This window comes from Salvelinus fontinalis, chromosome 15 (assembly GCF_029448725.1).
Source record: "Salvelinus fontinalis isolate EN_2023a chromosome 15, ASM2944872v1, whole genome shotgun sequence".
NCBI lineage: Eukaryota > Metazoa > Chordata > Actinopteri > Salmoniformes > Salmonidae > Salvelinus > Salvelinus fontinalis.
In genome coordinates this window covers 6,291,825-6,311,695 of record NC_074679.1, presented here as the reverse complement: position 1 = coordinate 6,311,695, position 19,871 = coordinate 6,291,825, and the positions used below count along the sequence as shown (strand labels likewise).

The 19,871-nt window shown below is 44.7% G+C and overlaps 1 protein-coding gene across 1 annotated transcript in view; it reads left to right on the top strand.

Annotated features, from left to right (window-relative positions):
* Positions 1-19,871, top strand: part of LOC129811331 (MAM domain-containing glycosylphosphatidylinositol anchor protein 2-like) — a 207,163-nt gene that overhangs the window by 80,661 nt on the left and 106,631 nt on the right. The window contains exons 4-6 of the mRNA XM_055862549.1: positions 1,081-1,277; positions 10,843-10,975; positions 15,006-15,275. Coding sequence (XP_055718524.1) covers positions 1,081-1,277; positions 10,843-10,975; positions 15,006-15,275 — 600 coding nt within the window. The remainder of the gene's footprint in view (positions 1-1,080; positions 1,278-10,842; positions 10,976-15,005; positions 15,276-19,871) is intronic.

The window sequence follows — 19,871 nt, the reverse complement described above, 5'->3', positions numbered from 1 at the left end:
AGCCATGCAGACCAATTTGATGCAGTGTACGGCGAATGGTCTGAGCACTGACAGGCTGACCCCCCACCCCTTCAACCTCTGCAGCAATGCTGGCAGCACTCATACGTCTATTTCCCAAAGACAACCTCTGGATATGACGCTGACAACTTGCACTCAACTTCTTTGGTCGACCATGGCGAGGCCTGTTCTGAGTGGAACCTGTCCAGTTAAACCGCTGTATGGTCTTGGCCACCGTGCTGCAGCTCAGTTTCAGGGTCTTGGCAATCTTCTTATAGCCCAGGCCATCTTTATGTAGAGCAACAATAATTTTTTTCAGATCCTCAGAGTTCTTTGCCATGAGGTGCCATGTTGAACTTCCAGTGACCAGCCAGTATGAGGGAGTGTGAGAGCGATGACACCAAATTTAACACACCTGCTCCCCATTCACACCTGAGACCTTGTAACACTAACGAGTCACATGACACCGTGGAGGGAAAATGGCTAATTGGGCCCAATTTGGACATTTTCACTTAGGGGCGTACTCACTTTTGTTGCCAGCGGTTTAGACATTAATGGCTGTGTGAGTTATTTTGAGTGGACAGCAATTTTACACTGTTAAACAAGCTGTACACTCACTACTTTACATTGTAGCAAAGTGTCATTTCTTCAGTGTTGTCACATGAAAAGATATACTCAAATATTTACAAAAATGTGAGGGGTGTACTCACTTTTGTGATATACTGTATGTATTTATATGATATTTCACACGATATTTATGAGTGATATGATATTTATAAGGGAATTACATTTGGCATGTATAACACATCATGTTTTTTCCTTCTTTTCATGCACTTTTAGCGTGAGTGCATCGCAGGCTCCATGATGAGCTTAAGGGGGAACATTTGATCGCAAATGATGACAACAGCTGTTAACCACTTAAACCAGCACAGTTCATTAAATCCCAGCCACTGTACATAAATAGGTTCATGGGACTAAGTAGATCATGTAATTGCACTTCATGCTTTGACCTACACAAGTATGTGGCAAACAAAGACTGCTTGGAGGCACCTTGATGCCATTGTTTCTATGTTCTTGCTCTAGATTTGGATGATCCCATTGTAACTGTCCACCAGAGCATCGGGGAGGCTAAGGAACAGTTCTACTATGAGAGGACGGTGTTTCTGCGCTGCATGGCTAACTCCAACCCCCCGGTGCGCTACAGCTGGAGGCGTGGCCAAGAATTCCTGTCCCAAGGCTCGGATAAGGGCGTGGAGATCTACGAGCCTTTCTTCACACAAGTAAGCCACTGCTGCAACAGCTAGATTAGGGGTCTGCAACTCGTGGCCTGGGGGCCAAATCCATCCCGAGAGCTGCTTTCTTGTGGTCCCACTAGGACTGTGGCTGTCACGAAATTTCGTCAGCCAGTGATTGTCAAGCAAATAACTGTCGGTCTCACGGTAATTGACCGTTAATTAATATAAACACATTTAGCCTGGCTTCCATATACAGCCTACAAGCCACTGATGCAGACCTTTGGAACGTCTACATTTTAAAAAGTATAGTAAATCCATGTAATCTTCACAATAAATACATTATTTATTTTAGACAGGTCTAAAGAAGCATGATATGAAGAAAATGTAGTCTATTTCAGAATAACAGAATAGCATACTCTTGAGTTGTCCTCATGTTAGGTCCTGATCTGGCTATACCATATGGCTGTGGGCTACGGTAGTTCATTTAGCAGACAAGATTTGCTTAGAATTCCATTGCATTATTTTATATTATTTTATAGTATGAAAAATACAATTGAACAAAGCTGAATAAAATATAAATATTTTCTCCAAACGATTTGAGGGAGTGCTCACATGCTGCTATTCTGTGTTGAGCGGTTAACAAAGAAATAGGTATTCCTATATTCTTAATTTAGGGTTAGTAATGTAACTTTTGTTGTTCTACAAACGTTGGGCTATATGTTTGGGTTTTCAATACACTGTAAGGCTGCATGATGCGACTCTAATGAGGATTTTAGCTTGAAAGGCATGAGCTCTGCTTAGTTTTTTTGCGCAGGCTGTACACACTTCATTAGTCCCTCATTCACAATTTGACATGCACTTGACAGTGCCTCGAACTTCAAGGTGGCATCCTTTGTGGACTTAATGCACCCGAAACAAATCTATGCCTTTTGCAGCCATTGGCCGTTGTTTCCCTGTCCCGTAGAGCTGCGTTGTGCCCTTCTCCCTGAGTGCTGGGCGCTCCGAAGGGCCTCTCACTCACATGGCACTCCATCACGTGATAGAGGTGATGGAGGTGCATATTGAAGATATTTGAAGAAGTGTCCACATTTACTTTTCGTCAGCCAACAAGATGAGTAGGCCTAACAAACAGCAAAAGCACTAGCCTATGTCAATCTACTATCCCCCAAAGAACAAAAGTCGACCTATTCTATTCTGTGTGAGAAATACATTTTCCAAACATAGTCTGGGACAGTTGTGGGATGTAATAGATCCCAAATTAATACTAGCACTAGCATTACATTTTTTTATGTTTTGCTTAAATTGTTTATAAACTATTAGGCTATTTCTTCACATTAGAAGCTCAACAATACGCACATGGTAGTAGGCTATAAGCGCAAATGTTCCATTAGCGGAAAACACCATTATCAAAAGTGACCGCAAATGTGATTATGCATGTGATGCTTTTATTATAAAGGTGCATTTATATGGTGAAAATGATCTTCCCCAAACTTGAAACTCACACACTGCTTATGTATGTCAGTTAGGCTTTACACCCCTTATAAAGCGGATTAATGTGCTTAATTTTAAGAAGTTATTTGGCCACTTTAGTTGTGATACTAACATCAAAACATATAGGCCTATGGGCTAGGCTACATGAGGTGTGTGACTATTATTATAAAAAGTCGCAAAAAAAAGGCATTGTTTCTTGACTTATGCTGGGCATCATTCACAAGTGATAATATATAATTCACAAGTGATAGGCTAGTATTGTCACCCATGACACAATTCTTGATTTAATCTTGTCTTTACATCTACCTAATAACATACAGTACCAGTCAAAAGTTTGGACACACCTACTCATTCCAGGGTTTTTCTTTATTTTTACTATTTTCTACATTGTAGAATAATAGTGAAGACATCAAAACTATGAAATAACACATATGGAACCATGTAGTAACCAAAGTGATAGCTGTGCAGATGATGATGTCCAAGTAGAAATACTGGTGTGCAAAAGAGCAAAAAAGTAAATAAAAACAGTATGGGGATGAGGTAGGTAGATTGGATGGGCTATTTACAGATGGACTGTGTACAGCTGCAGCGATCGGTTAGCTGCTCAGATAGCTGATGTTTAAAGTTAGTGAGGGAGATGTAAGTCTCCAACTTCAGCGATTTTTGCAATTCGTTCCAGTCATTGGCAGCAGAGATCTGGAAGGAAAGGCGGCCAAATGAGGTGTTGGCTTTGGGGATGACCAGTGAGATATACCTGCTGGAGCGCGTGCTACGGGTGCGTGTTGTTATCGTGACCAGTGAGCTGAGATAAGGCGGAGCTTTACCTAGCAAAGACTTATAGATGACCTGTAGCCAGTGGGTCTGGCAACAAATATGTAGTGAGGGCCAGCCGACGAGAGCATACAGGTCGCAGTGGTGGATGGTAAATGGGGCTTTGGTGACAAAATGCATAGCACTGTGATAGACTGCATCCAGTTTGCTGAGTAAAGTGTTGGAGGCTATTTTGTAAATGACATCGCCGAAGTCAAGGATCGGTAAGATAGTCAGTTTTACGAGGGTATGTTTCGCGGCGTGAGTGAAGGAGGCTTTGTTGCGAAATAGGAAGCCGATTCTAGATTTAATTTTGGATTGGCGATGTTTAATATGAGTCTGGAATGAGAGTTTACAGTCTAGCCAGACACCTAGGTATTTGTAGTTGTCCACATATTCTAAGTCAGAACCGTCCAGAGTAGTGATGCTAGTTGGGCGGGTGCGGGCAGCGATCAGTTGAAAAGCATGCATTTAGTTTTTACTAGCGTTTAAGAGCAGTTGGAGGCCACGGATGGAGTGTTGTATGGCATTGAAGCTCGTTTGGAGGATTGTTAACACAGTGTCCAAAGAAGGGCCAGATGTATACAGAATGGTGTCGTCTGCGTAGAGGTGGATCAGGGAATCACCAGCAGCAAGAGTGACTTTTTTATATATACAGAGAAAAGAGTTGAACCCTGTGGTACCCCCATAGAGACTGCCAGAGGTCCGGACAACAGGCCCTCCGATTTGACACAGTGAACTCTATCTGAGAAGTAGTTGGTGAACCAGGCGAGGCAGTCATTTGAGAATCCAAGGCTGTTGAGTCTGCCGATAATAATACGGTGATTGACAGAGTCGAAAGCCTTGGCCAGGTCGATGAAGACGGCTGCACAGTACTGTCTTTTATCGTTGGCGGTTATGATATCGTTTAATACCTTGAGCGTGGCTGAGGTGTACCCATGACCAGCTTGGAAACCGGATTGCACAGCAGGGAAGGTACGGTGGGATTTGAAATGGTCAGTGATCTGTTTATTAACCAACAGTGCAGTTAAGAAAGAGTTACCAAAATATTTACCAAATTAACTAAAGTAAAAAATTATAAAAAGTAACAATAAAGTAACAATAACGAGGCTATATACAGGGGGTACCGGTACCGAGTCAACAGCTCAGCGTTCGACACCATAGTGCCCACAAAGCTCATCACTAAACTAAAGACCCTGGGACTAAATACCTCCCTCTGCAACTGGATCCTGGACCTCCTGACGGGCCGCCCCCCCACGTGGTAAGAGTTGGAAACCACATCTGCCACGCTGATCCTCAATGCGGAGGTGCGTGGTTAGTTCCCTCCTGTACTCCCTGTTCACCCAAGACTGCGTGGCTAAGCACGACTCGAGTTTGCTGACAACACAGGTAGGTCTGATCATCGACAACGATGAGACAGCCTATAGGGAGGAAGTCAGAGACCTGGCAGTGTGGTGACAGGAATTCAACCTCTCCCTCAACGTGAACAAGACAAAGGAGCTGGACTACAGGAAAAGGAGGGCCGAACACGCCCCCATTAACATCACTAGGGCTGTAGTGGAGCGGGTCGAGTTTCAAGCTCCTTGGTGTCCACATCACCAACAAACTATCATTGTCCAAAAACACCAAGACAGTCGTGAAGAGGGCACGACAACACCTTTCCCCCTCAGGAGACTGAAAAGATTTGGCATGGGTCCCCAGATCCTAAAAAGTTCTACAGCGGCACCGCCGAGAGCATCCTCACCGGTTGCATCACTGCCTGGTATGGAAACTACTCGGTGTCCGACCTTAAGACGCTACAGAGGACAGTGCGTACGGCCCAGTACATCACTGGGGTCAAGCTTCCTGCCATCCAGGACCTATATACTAGGCGGTGTCAGAGGAAGGCCCCAAATTATTATATATTTTTTTACCCTGCTGCTACTCGCTGTTTATTATATATGCTTAGTCACTTTACCCCTACCTACTAACCTGTACCCCCACACATTGAATCGGTACCAGTACCCCCTGTATATAGCCTCATTATTATTATTTTGTGTTACATAGAATTTTTTTGTTTATTTTGTAAATATTTTCTTAACCAACAGTGCAGTTCAAGAACGAGTTAACTTGGCTTTCGAAGACTTTAGAAGGCCAGGGCAGGATGGATATAGGTCTGTAACAGTTTGGGTCTAGAGTGTCACCCCCTTTGAAGAGGGGGATGACCGCGGCAGCTTTCCAATCTTTAGGGATCTCGAACAATACGAAAGAGAGGTTGAACAGACTATTAATAGGGGTTGCAACAATGGCGGCGGATAATTTTAGAAAGAGGGTCCAGTCTAGCCAAGCGGATTTGTACGGGTCCAGGTTTTGCAGCTCTTTCAGAACATCTGCTATCTGGATTTGGCTGAAGGAGAAGCTGGGGAGGCTTGGGCAAGTAGCTGCGGGGGGTGCGGAGCTGTTGGCCGGGGTTGGGGTACCCAGGAGGAAAGCATGGCCAGCCGTAGAGAAATGCTTATTGAAATTCTTGATTATCGTGGATATATCGGTGGTGACAGTGTTTCCTAGCCTCAGTGCAGTGGGCAGCTGGGAGGAGGTGCTCTTATTCTCCATGGACTTTACAGTGTCCCAATACTTTTTGGAGTTAGAGGTACAGGATGCATATTTCTGTTTGAAAAAGCTAGCCTTTGCTTTCCTGACTGACTGCGTGTATTGGTTCCTGACTTCCCTGAAAAGTTGCATATCACTGGGACTATACGATGCAAGTGCAGTCCGCCACAGGATGTTTTTGTGCTGGTCGAGGGCAGTCAGGTCTGGAGTGAACCAAGGGCTATATCTGTTCCTAGTTCTACATTTTTTTGAAATGGGCATGCTTATTTAAGATGGTGAGGAAAGCACTTTTAAAGAACAACCAGGAATCCTCTACCGACGGGATGAGGTCAATATCCTTCCAGGATACCCGGGCCAGGTCGATTAGAAAGGCCTGCTCGCAGAAGTGTTTTAGGGAGCGTTTGAAAATAAAGGAGAGCCGCACACTCTAAGAGCTCAGATGCAAAAATGTAATGTCCAACGTTTCGACAGGCAAGCTGTCTTCATCAGGGTATAATCACAAACAATGCAGGGTGACTCGTTTATATAGTGTCAAAAGACACACACAGGTGTCTGTAATCATGGCCAAGTATGGCCTAATATCGTTGGTTAATTCTCAAATATTAAAATGACATACAAAGAACAACATACAAAAAACAAATGGATAGCATAAGATCATAGATTCAATTTAGACTATATAGGCCTACAAACAATTACAATGGCAAAGTCACAATAATCACAAGAATGGCTTCAGATCAAAGTCTACGTTGAGACCGAAGGGAGCAAGGGTCTTTCTATTCTGGTTAGAACCAGTTTGCGCTGTTCTGTGAAGGGAGTAATACACAGCGTTGTACGAGATCTTGAGTTTCTTCGCAATCTCTCGCATGGAAGAGCCTTAACTTCTCAGAACAAGAATAGACTAACGGGTTTCAGAAGAAAGGTCATTGTTTCTGGCCATTTTGAGCCTGTAATCAAACCCACAAATGCTGATGCTCTAGATACACAACTAGTCTAAAGAAGGCCAGTTTTATTGCTTCTTTAATCAGGACAACAGTTTTCAGCTGTGCTAACATAATTGCAAAAGGGTTTTCTAATGATCAATTAGCGTTTTAAAATTATAATCTTGGATTAGCTAATACAACGTGCCATTGGAACACAGGAGTGATGGTTGCTGATAGTGGGCCTCTGTACGCCTGTGTAGTTATTTCATTAAAAATCAGCCGTTTCCAGCTACAATAGTCATTTACAACATTAACAATGTCTACACTGTATTTCTGATCAATTTTATGTTATTTTAATGGACAAAAATTTGCTTTTCTTTCAAAATCAAGGACATTTCTAAGTGACCCCAAACTTTGAACTGTAGTGTATTCTTTATATTTGAGATTCTTCAAAGTAGCCACCCTTTGCCTTGATGTGCAAAGCTGTAATCAAGACACAGAAAAAACCTTCAATGAGTAGGTGTGTCAAAACCTTTGACTGGTACTGTAGGTGTGAAATTTGTGTGGATTTAGAATGGACCATTATCATGCACCTGTCTTGAAACGGGTAGCCGTTTGTCATCTACAGCGAATGGAGGGCACTAAATAGCGAATGGAGGGCACTTTTCCTGTGGTTCATTTTCATGCCAGCCAGGTAGGCTGTGCTCCTGTTGTAAAGATAATAAATATGCGTAATATTAGGAAATTTGAGAAATAAATATGGTAACCTTTTTTTAGTAGAGGCCATCACTCTGTTTTCTCGCACAATTGCATAGCCTATAGAAATGTTGTGCAACATGAGCTCATGGGCTCTCATGAAGTGTTTGATTAGATTTTCGATTTGATTTGCATTGATGTCAGAGTGATTAGAGGGACAATAGAGTGCTGAGTGCCAGGTAGTTAGCAAGTTTGGTAGGCTACTAATGACCATGAGCAACATCACAGCTTGGAGAAGCCTAATTACCGTGACCAAACAGTCATGTGGAATTTGACTGCCTTCATGACTCGTGACCGCCGTTGTTGCGGGATAATACGGTCACCGTAACAGCCCTATGTCCAACAGACCTATTGGAATCAGACCCTCAGGAGGACTTTTCTGGCCTTCAGGAAATTTGAGTTTGAGACCCCTGAGCTAGATCAAACAACCCATCCCTCTGATCAGCATTTTAGCTATTAAGGAACTCCTAAGTCATTACTTTTCATGCATATTTTTAGATCAGACTAAGTGTGTTTACCTCCTTCACAGCATGTGGAACGTCTCCCATTGGAACACTTGAATCCCAAATGGGACGATGTTTCGTGAGGGCATTTTCTGTGAAGGGTTGAAAAATGGCATCCGTATTTTCCAAACATGTCATCTAATCTCTGCTCTTTTTTGCAAAGTAATCTCCGTTGACAGGATATAAAAGAGCATTTCGACAATGAGTCGTATGTCTGACGTAGTCACAAAGACTGGTATCGAAAGCAGACGAACTATGACAGAGAAGGGAACACCTTGGGCTTGCGGTAGTATGAAACTCCCACAACTCAGATGTGCTTGTAATGAGCAGAGGGAGACGCCACTTCAGGGGCTCACAGTATGTTTTTACTCACTCACACACAGACATTGTGTAGGGTGCCGTCTTTCGGATGGGACGTTAAACGGATGTCCTGACTCTCTGAGGTCATTAAAGATCCCATGGCACTTATCGTAAGAGTAGGGGTGTTAACCCCGGTGTCCTGGCTAAATTCCCAATCTGGCCCTCAAACCATCATGGTCACCTAATAATCCCCAGTTTACAATTGGCTCATTCATCCCCCTCCTCTCCCCTGTAACTATTCCCCAGGTCGTTGCTGCAAATGAGAACGTGTTCTCAGTCAACTTACCTGGTAAAATAACGGTAAAAAATAAAAAATAAAAATAAAATTAGGACCTAGTTTTTCAGGTAGACTTCACATGGTGTGCCATCCTCAGCCTAATTTTATTTATTTTATTTATTTCACCTTTATTTAACCAGGTAGGCAAATTGAGAACACGTTCTCATTTACAATTGCGACCTGGCCAAGATAAAGTAATGCCCTCATGAGTTTTAAGGAGATTCTCTGGTACTTTTGTATACTTTTTAGTCAGTTCTGAAAGTAACGCCCACAATGTGCAGATTTGTGCGCCACATCACTGCACTCTCTCGCTCTACTGTGTGTGTGTGTGTGCTTCTTGATTGAAGCTCATTGGCTGAAACTCAAATTGCTAGGGTGCTGGCCAACGTGGGGCAAATGTAGGGAAAATGGCGCCACACAGTTTCCCAAAAAGTTGCTTTCAAACAAGAGATTTTGTGGATAACTGAGGTAAGACAGTACACATCTAGCCCAAAAGTGGGAGGTTTAACCCCTTACACTCGTGGGAGTTGGCCTATAACACTCGTGGGAATTGGCCTATATGGGATAGGGCTAAATGGAAATGTTTCTTACAGAAGAAATATATGAAAAGCATATGCAAAACCATGGTAGCAATTGAAAGGGAACAATTTGGAGATGATGCGAAAATTATTAGAGTACAGAACAGTTTACCTGACACGACTGAATTCAAACATTACACTGTTGATTTTATTTGAGTTTTAGATTTGCTGTACTTTTTGACTCATTTTTTGATAACGAAATCTTAAATCCTAAAATACTCTGGATACATTCTGTAACATGATAAAAAATATTCCTGTGGGCCTCCCGAGTGGCACAGCGGTCTAAGGTACTGCATCGCAGTGCTTGAGGTGTCACTACAGACCCCTGGTTCGATCCCAGGCTATGTCACAACCGGCCATGACCGGGAGTCCCATAGGCCGACGCACAATTGGCCCAGCGTCATCTGGGGAGGGTTCGGATGGAGGGGGTTCATTGCGTTCTAGCGACTCAATGTCATCTTGTAACTGTACATCAAACATAGTGATCATAAATGTTGACACGGTATATGACAAGTTTTTATGATATGTAAATGTAGATGTGCCCATTTGGACTCATGGGTGTTTGGCTGACTTGTATGACATCAAAGCGGTATTTAATATAATACTAAATGTCTCATTTTCAAAATGCATTGAGTCCTCTTAATTTACAGCATTTCCCTCACTCAGATGGCAAGACACTTGCGAAAGTTGCCTAATTAGCGGGAGGGAACGGCTCAGAACGGCTGTCAGTCAAAAGCCGTACAGCGCCAGAGCGCTGACGTTATGTATAACATGTTGGTCTACAGCCACTGCCTTCCATTATAGGTGTTTATCAGTCCCCAAATATGTCATTTTCAACCCGTATATGGGTAGGAGTGGAAAGGGGTAAAAAATACTTACAAGTACCGGAGCATGCCTTTAATTAAGAACATAAGTAAGATAAGTAGAACATTGGAAGTATGTTGCCAGTGCCACAAAGATGGAGGTATACACGAGGGCAGACAAAACAGCTGTTGTTGTTAAAATAATTGATGTGTGTATTAATAGCACATGTATGCATCTTGACATTTGTTCCAAGCGCACCGTTTCAAGCACATCCAAATAGACAGCTAATGAACTTAATGAATTGAAAAGCTTGGTATAAAGATAATACTCCTCGTTTGAAGACGGGGATTGAGCCCATTGTTGAAACGCTGCCAAGGAAGCTCTTTGATGTGTGTGAGATGAAGAGACGAGGTCAATACCACTGCTATCTTACCCTTTTGTAAGACACATTAAGAGCGAGAAGCCTGGGCAAGGCGGTGCAGCACAAGACGGTGCAACACTGTGTTTCTTTCTGAGTTGCAGGGGGAGACCAAGATTCTAAAGCTGAAGAACCTTCGACCTCAGGATTACGCCAACTACAGCTGCATCGCCTCGGTCCGGAATGTGTGTGGTATCGCCAACAAGAATGTCCTCTTCAAACTCTCCAACAAAACAGGTAAAGCTTTGGGGCGGCTGAGAACCCTGCTACGTATTGTTTAGCACTCAAACTTCAGGGATCCACAGATTCCGCCATGAATAGCGATAAGCACCCGTTGTCTCTCTTAATTATAGTCAATTCATCCCGGCTTTATCCAAAACCTCTCCATCACAGCAAGTAAATCTGCTGCAAGGAGACAGGTGTCTCAATGTACAACCAAATTAAGTGACTGTAATTTAAAAAGGACTGCAGCTACTTGACACTAGAAACACAATTTGTGACTTTTAAGAGGTTCGGGGCCACTTGATTAGGCCCCATCCTTCCTTACCTTCTCCTGAGGTGGGAAGATTTAGCTGATATTTAGATTTGGTTGCGTAGTAGCAGTTGTCATCTCCATTGGCCAGATGTCTCTACATTAACTCCTGATTGCTCTCCAAGTTCCCCTAGGAGACACCGCCATTCATGTTCCGGGGATATACAGTGCATTTGGAAAGTATTCAGACCCCTTGACTTTGTCCACATTTTGTTACGTTACAGCTTTATTCTAAAATTGATTAAATCGTTTTTTCCCCCTCATCAATCTACACACAATACCCCATAATCACAAAGCAAAAACAAGTTTTGAGACATTTTTGCAAATGTTATTAAAAATAAAATAAACAGAAATACCTTATTTACCTAAGTATTCAGACCCTTTGCTATGCAAATCGAAATTGAGCTCAGGTGCATCCTGTTTTCATTGATCATCCTTGACTGTGGTAAATTAAATTGATTCAACATAATTTGGAAAGGCACACACTTGTCTCTATAAGGTCCCACAGTTGACAGTGCATGTCAGAGCAAAAACCAAGCCATGAGGTCGAAGGAATTGTCAGTAGAGCACCGAGACAGGATTATATCGAGGCACATATCTGAGAAAGGGTACCAAAAAATGTCTGCTGCATTGACAGTCCCCAAGAACACAGTGGCCTCCATTATTCTTAAATGGAAGAAGTTTGGAACCACAAAGACTCTTCCTAGAGGATACCCCAAACAGAAGCCATGGATTCCAGGCAACATTCGCACTGAGCTAAAGGGTAGAGCTGCCGCTTTCAAGGTGCGGGACTCTAACCCGGAAGCTAATAAGAAATCTATGCCCTCTGACGAACCATCAAACAGGCAAAGCGCCAACACAGGACTAAGATTGATCCGTACTACACCGGCTCTGACGCTCGTCAGATGTGGCAGGACCTGCAAACTACTAGACTACAAAGGGAAACGCAGCTGCGAGCTGCCCAGTGACACAAGCCTACCAGACGACCTAAATCACTTCTATGTTCGCTTCGAGGCAAGCAACACCGAGGCATGCATGAGATCATCAGCTGTTCCGGACAACTTTAAACAGGTCAACATTCACAACGCCGCGGGGCCAGATGGATTACCAGCACGTGAGCTCCGGGCATGTGCTGACCAACTGGCAGGTGTCTTCACTGACATTTTCAACATGTCCCTGATTGAGTCTGTAATACCAACATGTTTTAAGCAGACCACCATAGTCCTTGTGCCCAAGAACACTAAGGTAACCTGCCTAAATGACTACCTTCCCGTAGCACTCACATCCGTAGCCATGAAGTGCTTTGAAAGGCTGGTCATGGCTCACATGAACACCATTATCCCAGAAACCCTAGACCCTCTCCAGTTTAAGGAAGGCCCTAAAAATTGTCAAAGACCCCAGCCTTATTTTAGAATAAGGCTCTTATGCAACAACAAAAAATTCAAGGCGTCTGAATTCTTTCAGAATGCACTGTATATTCCATATTCCTAAGTAAATACCCAGTGGCCCCCGAGCGCTGCTCTGGGGCTCCCTCGATGCCTGTTGTTGTTCCCCAATGATGACCTTTGGCCCTTCTGCGATCTGCATTTTTCTCTGTGATGCTTCAGCCACACATAAGACCAATAATGATAAAGGTCCCAATACACCGCCCTGCATGTTTCCTGCTCTGTCCCTCTCCCCCGCAAACCACATTGATTGAACTTACAGTGTGCGTCAACAGGCTAGCTTATGCCATGCTTTTATAGACATGTATCCCACTACTAGGAATGGAGAAGCCATGTGCCTATGGATATCCCAGCTAGCACATTTGGTTCCTTGGAAGTTATGGGAACGTATGTTTTTGGTTTTCCATTAGTTCTGGGAACGAAGCCATACGTTTCCTGACCGGTAAAACGGAATGTTTTTTTAAACATTCTGACAATGTAACAGAAAAGGTTCTGAGAACGTTTTACTATGGTTCCCTGAAAGTTTTCCTTGGAGGTTTTATTTACATTCTGAGAACGGAAATTCTGAGAACATTCTCTAAATGTTGTGAATGTTCTAAATGAAATGTAAAGGCTCTTTGGAGGTTTTTGAAATACTTCCTTAAAAATGTACACTGAATGTTTCAATAAGACTTTTAATAACACTGCTAGCTTAGTTGAACTCCTTTGAACTCCAAGCACAGATGGGACACATGGAAATATATTTCTTAGGCATTTTATTGTGACACAGCATCAGTGAGATTTAAACATATGATCTTCTGTTCTCTATCCGTGGAATTAGTCCACTGCGCCACAAGGATGGAGCTAACAATCCTTTTTTTTTACTCATACAAAGCACTTCATTGTAGTCTATTCAAACAGACCCCATTTTAAAGGAAACTAGCACTCATTGAACACACCTAAACACACTTAACAAGATGTAGGATGGAGAGTTTTGTTGACGCTGAGAACGGAATGAACATTCTTAGAACATTCTTTGAATGTTACAAAAGTTTTTTTTTTCAATTGCAACAGAAGAAAGTTCTCTGAATGTTCTGAGAACATTACTTTAAATAGAACCACGAGGAAACCTGTAGGAAACGTTATGCTGAAGTACTGAAATTCCCACAAAAGAACAATGTTTCTTAAGGTTCTCTGAACATTCTGTGAACATGAGGAAACCTGTATGATACGTTACGGAACAATTTCCAAAGCCAAGTAACTATCCTGCACCATTCCCAGATCCCTGTGGGAAGGTTATATGCAAAATAACCATAAGACAACCATGCTCACACCAAGCTCTAAGAAACATATGGTTCTCAGAACATTATGTGTTTGCTGGGTTATGAGCTTACACCCTAATACCAACTATATAGCTACACTATAGAACCAAATGTCAACTAGGATATTGGTTTTCAGGAAACAGAAAAATCATATGATTGACTTTCTATCAGATTGGACGTTGTGACAAAGGTACCATTTCAGAGCATCATTAAGAGGTAAATATTACTCCGTTTACAGCAGTTACAGTACCTATTGACTTGTTTGTTGACTATTGACACATTTCTCAGGGACAGAGGTACGTAACATACAGTAAATGGTATTGTAATGTGGGATGTGCCAAATAACGAGGAACAATTGTTCCGCTGATTTATCGTCCCTGATTATTTGTACAGATTTCACAGTTGTGTGCATTTGAATTTTCGAAGGGGAGGGGACATTTGGCCCATAGACTTGGCAGAAACACGCAAAGAGAGAGAGGGTGGAGCTACCTCCCTGCTTCCGCCACTAATTCTAGTTTCACTTTTCATACCTCTCGTCTAAAGAACCTAATTGAGTTGCTGGCTGGTGATTTTAATTCCGCTTTTTTCCCGAGATCACTTATTAACATTGACACAGACATAAAAATGTTAAAATTCTGATAAAAAAAAACTGGTACAAATACACCTTATGGAACAGCAAGGACCATGAAGAGACACACATACAGGTACAGAGACACTCATACGCACACAAGCACACACACTCTACACACACTCTACACACACGTACATTATAATATTGTTTTATGGTGGTATTATACATGTTGTATTGTGGATATGTAGTGGTGTAATAATGTTATACGATGTACTGTTTTATCTTTTGTTTTATATGTAATGTAAGTGCCTTAATGTGTTTGGACCCCAGGAAGAGTAGCTGCTGCCTTGGCAACAGCTAACGAGGATCCCTAATAAATACAAATATAATGCATTCTATTTTAATCTTGTGTTTTCAGCATCCCCCACCATTAAGCTGCTGGTGGAGGACCCTATCGTGGTGAACCCCGGGCAGACCGTGACCCTGGTGTGTGTGACCTCCGGGGGTGATCCCACACCCACACTCACCTGGGTGCACAGCGCGGACGAGCTGCCCAAGAAGAGCGTCCTTAACGGAGGGACCCTCACGTTGCCCGCCATCTCCATAGAGGAAGCAGGCGTTTACAGCTGTGTGGCCAGCAACAACGTGGGCAACCCGGCTAAGAAGTCCACCACCATTGTGGTCCGAGGTAAGGCCCTGGAGGTATAGGGTAATAGGTTGATCTCAGATAAGCCCTCAATTATTGCCATTTATACCGAATAAGCTCCCAAAATATTACCAAAATATTCCTTAGGTAGCCTAAGGTAAAGCCTAGCTAGGATGATCCAAGGGTCAAACTTTCTCATCATTCACACATTGAGGTCAATGGAAGATTTGCACAAACACTCACACATATCTCAAGTTAGAATTCAGGCCTTAATAAATGACCCAAGGTAGTATCCATTCTATAAGGTCATATCAGATATGTATTGTTTAATTGAATGTGTGAAGAATGCTTGTAAACTGGTGTATTCAGACCAAATATCACCAGTGTGTGTTTGATTCCCCACTAATAGCCTTGCCGCTGGGCTGTGTGTGTTATCAGTGAAGGACTATCTGGTACAGGGATATAACGACCCTCGACCCTCGGGGGACAATGAGGAAAATGAAAGAAAAGAAACACAGGCTTACTGTTTGGTGCTCCCAGTAGTTTTCCCAGTAGTGTTCCCAGTAGTGTTCCCGGTAGTGCTCCCAGTAGTGTTCCCAGTAGTGTTCCCAGTAGTGTTCCCAGTAGTGTTCCCAGTAGTGTTCCCAGTAGTGTTCCCGGTAGTGCTCCCAGTAGTGTTCCCAGTAGTGTTCCCTGTAGTGTTCCCAGTAGTGTTCCCAGTAGTGTTCCCAGTAGTGTTCCCGGTAGTGCTCCCAGTAGTGTTCCCAGTAGTGTTCCCGGTAGTGTTCCCAGTAGTGTTCCCAGTAGTGTTCCCGGTAGTGCTCCCGGTAGTGCTCCCTGTAGTGTTCCCAGTAGTGTTCCCAGTAGTGTTCCCGGTAGTGCTCCCGGTAGTGCTCCCTGTAGTGTTCCCAGTAGTGTTCCCAGTAGTGTTCCCGGTAGTGCTCCCAGTAGTGCTCCCTGTAGTGCTCCCAGTAGTGCTCCCTGTAGTGCTCCCTGTAGTGCTCCCTGTAGTGCTCCCTGTAGTGCTCCCTGTAGTGCTCCCAGTAGTGTTCCCACTAGTACTCCCTGTAGTGTTCCCGGTAGTGCTCCCAGTAGTGCTCCCAGTAGTGTTCCCAGTAGTGCTCCCTGTAGTGTTTCCAGTAGTGTTCCCGGTAGTTTCCCCACTAGTGCTCCCAGTAGTGTTCCCTGTAGTGTTCCCTGTAGTGTTCCCCACTAGTGCTCCCTGTAGTGTACCCTGTAGTGTTCCCCACTAGTGCTCCCTGTAGTGTTCCCTGTAGTGTTCCCCACTAGTGCTCCCTGTAGTGTTCCCAGTAGTGTTCCCGGTAGTGTTCCCAGTAGTGTTCCAAGTAGTGTTCCCTGTAGTGCTCCCTGTAGTGTTCCCAATAGTGCTCCCAGTAGTGCTCCCAGTAGTGTTCCCAGTAGTGCTCCCTGTAGTGTTTCCAGTAGTGTTCCCGGTAGTTTTCCCACTAGTGCTCCCAGTAGTGTTCCCTGTAGTGTTCCCTGTAGTGTTCCCACTAGTGCTCCCTGTAGTATTCCCTGTAGTGTTCCTACTAGTGTTCCCAGTAGTGTTCCCAGTAGTGTTCCCGGTAGTGTTCCCTGTAGTGTTCCTACTAGTGTTCCCTGTAGTGCTCCCTGTAGTGTTCCCTGTAGTGTTCCCAGTAGTGTTCCCAGTAGTGTTCCCAGTAGTGTTCCCAGTAGTGTTCCCGGTAGTGCTCCCAGTAGTGTTCCCAGTAGTGTTCCCAGTAGTGTTCCCTGTAGTGTTCCCAGTAGTGTTCCCAGTAGTGTTCCCAGTAGTGTTCCCAGTAGTGTTCCCGGTAGTGCTCCCAGTAGTGTTCCCAGTAGTGTTCCCGGTAGTGTTCCCAGTAGTGTTCCCGGTAGTGCTCCCAGTAGTGCTCCCTGTAGTGTTCCCTGTAGTGTTCCCAGTAGTGTTCCCGGTAGTGCTCCCGGTAGTGCTCCCTGTAGTGTTCCCAGTAGTGTTCCCAGTAGTGTTCCCGGTAGTGCTCCCGGTAGTGCTCCCTGTAGTGCTCCCAGTAGTGCTCCCTGTAGTGCTCCCTGTAGTGCTCCCTGTAGTGCTCCCAGTAGTGTTCCCAGTAGTGTTCCCCCAGTACTCCCTGTAGTGTTCCCGGTAGTGCTCCCAGTAGTGCTCCCAGTAGTGTTCCCAGTAGTGCTCCCTGTAGTGTTTCCAGTAGTGTTCCCGGTAGTTTTCCCACTAGTGCTCCCAGTAGTGTTCCCTGTAGTGTTCCCTGTAGTGTTCCCCACTAGTGCTCCCTGTAGTGTACCCTGTAGTGTTCCCCACTAGTGCTCCCTGTAGTGTTCCCTGTAGTGTTCCCTGTAGTGTTCCCCACTAGTGCTCCCTGTAGTGTTCCCGGTAGTGTTCCCGGTAGTGTTCCCAGTAGTGTTCCCAGTAGTGTTCCCTGTAGTGCTCCCTGTAGTGTTCCCAATAGTGCTCCCTGTAGTGCTCCCAGTAGTGTTCCCAGTAGTGCTCCCTGTAGTGTTTCCAGTAGTGTTCCCGGTAGTTTTCCCACTAGTGCTCCCAGTAGTGTTCCCTGTAGTGTTCCCTGTAGTGTTCCCACTAGTGCTCCCTGTAGTATTCCCTGTAGTGTTCCTACTAGTGTTCCCAGTAGTGTTCCCAGTAGTGTTCCCGGTAGTGTTCCCTGTAGTGTTCCTACTAGTGTTCCCTGTAGTGCTCCCTGTAGTGTTCCCTGTAGTGTTCCTACTAGTGTTCCCAGTAGTGTTCCCAGTAGTGTTCCCTGTAGTGTTCCCAGTAGTGTTCCCGGTAGTGTTCCCTGTAGTGTTCCCTGTAGTGTTCCCTGTAGTGTTCCCGGTAGTGTTCCCTGTAGTGTTCCCGGTAGTGTTCCCTGTAGTGTTCCCAGAAGTGTTCCCGGTAGTGTTCCCTGTAGTGTTCCCGGTAGTGTTCCCTGTAGTGTTCCCAGTAGTGTTCCCTGTAGTGTTCCCAGTAGTGTTCCCGGTAGTGTTCCCTGTAGTGTTCCCTGTAGTGTTCCCGGTAGTGTTCCCTGTAGTGTTCCCTGTAGTGTTCCCTGTAGTGTTCCCAGTAGTGTTCCCAGTAGTGTTCCCAGTAGTGCTCCCTGTAGTGTTCCCAATAGTGCTCCCAGTAGTGTTCCCAGTAGTGTTCCCAGTAGTGTTCCCAGTAGTGTTCCCAGTAGTGTTCCCAGTAGTGTTCCCAATAGTGCTCCCAGTAGTGTTCCCAATAGTGCTCCCAGTAGTGTTCCCTGTAGTGTTCCCAATAGTGCTCCCAGTAGTGTTCCCAGTAGTGTTCCCAGTAGTGTTCCCAGTAGTGTTCCCAGTAGTGTTCCCAGTAGTGTTCCCAATAGTGCTCCCAGTAGTGTTCCCAATAGTGTTCCCAGTAGTGTTCCCAGTAGTGTTCCCACTAGTGTTCCCAGTAGTGTTCCCAATAGTGCTCCCAGTAGTGTTCCCAATAGTGTTCCCAGTAGTGCTTCCCACTAGTGTTCCCAGTAGTGTTCCCAGTAGTGTTCCCTGTAGTGTTCCCAGTAGTGTTCCCGGTAGTGTTCCCTGTAGTGTTCCCGGTAGTGTTCCCGGTAGTGTTCCCTGTAGTGTTCCCAGTAGTGTTCCCTGTAGTGTTCCCGGTAGTGTTCCCGGTAGTGTTCCCTGTAGTGTTCCCTGTAGTGTTCCCGGTAGTGTTCCCTGTAGTGTTCCCTGTAGTGTTCCCTGTAGTGTTCCCAGTAGTGTTCCCAGTAGTGTTCCCAGTAGTGCTCCCTGTAGTGTTCCCAATAGTGCTCCCAGTAGTGTTCCCAGTAGTGTTCCCAGTAGTGTTCCCAGTAGTGTTCCCAGTAGTGTTCCCAGTAGTGTTCCCAATAGTGCTCCCAGTAGTGTTCCCAATAGTGCTCCCAGTAGTGTTCCCTGTAGTGTTCCCAATAGTGCTCCCAGTAGTGTTCCCAGTAGTGTTCCCAGTAGTGTTCCCAGTAGTGTTCCCAGTAGTGTTCCCAGTAGTGTTCCCAATAGTGCTCCCAGTAGTGTTCCCAATAGTGTTCCCAGTAGTGTTCCCAGTAGTGTTCCCACTAGTGTTCCCAGTAGTGTTCCCAATAGTGCTCCCTGTAGTGTTCCCAATAGTGCTCCCAGTAGTGTTCCCAATAGTGTTCCCAGTAGTGTTCCCAATAGTGTTCCCAGTAGTGTTCCCACTAGTGTTCCCAATAGTGTTCCCAGTAGTGTTCCCAATAGTGTTCCCAGTAGTGCTCCCAGTAGTGTTCTCAATAGTGCTCCCAGTAGTGTTCCCAATAGTGTTCCCAGTAGTGTTCCCAATAGTGTTCCCAGTAGTGTTCCCAGTAGTGTTCCCACTAGTGTTCCCAGTAGTGTTCCCAATAGTGCTCCCAGTAGTGTTCCCAATAGTGCTCCCAGTAGTGTTCCCAATAGTGTTCCCAGTAGTGTTCCCACTAGTGTTCCCACTAGTGTTCCCAGTAGTGTTCCCACTAGTGTTCCCAGTAGTGTTCCCAGTAGTGTTCCCAGTAGTGTTCCCAATAGTGCTCCCAGTAGTGTTCCCAATAGTGTTCCCACTAGTGTTCCCAGTAGTGTTCCCACTAGTGTTCCCAGTAGTGTTCCCACTAGTGTTCCCAGTAGTGTTCCCAATAGTGTTCCCAGTAGTGTTCCCAATAGTGTTCCCAG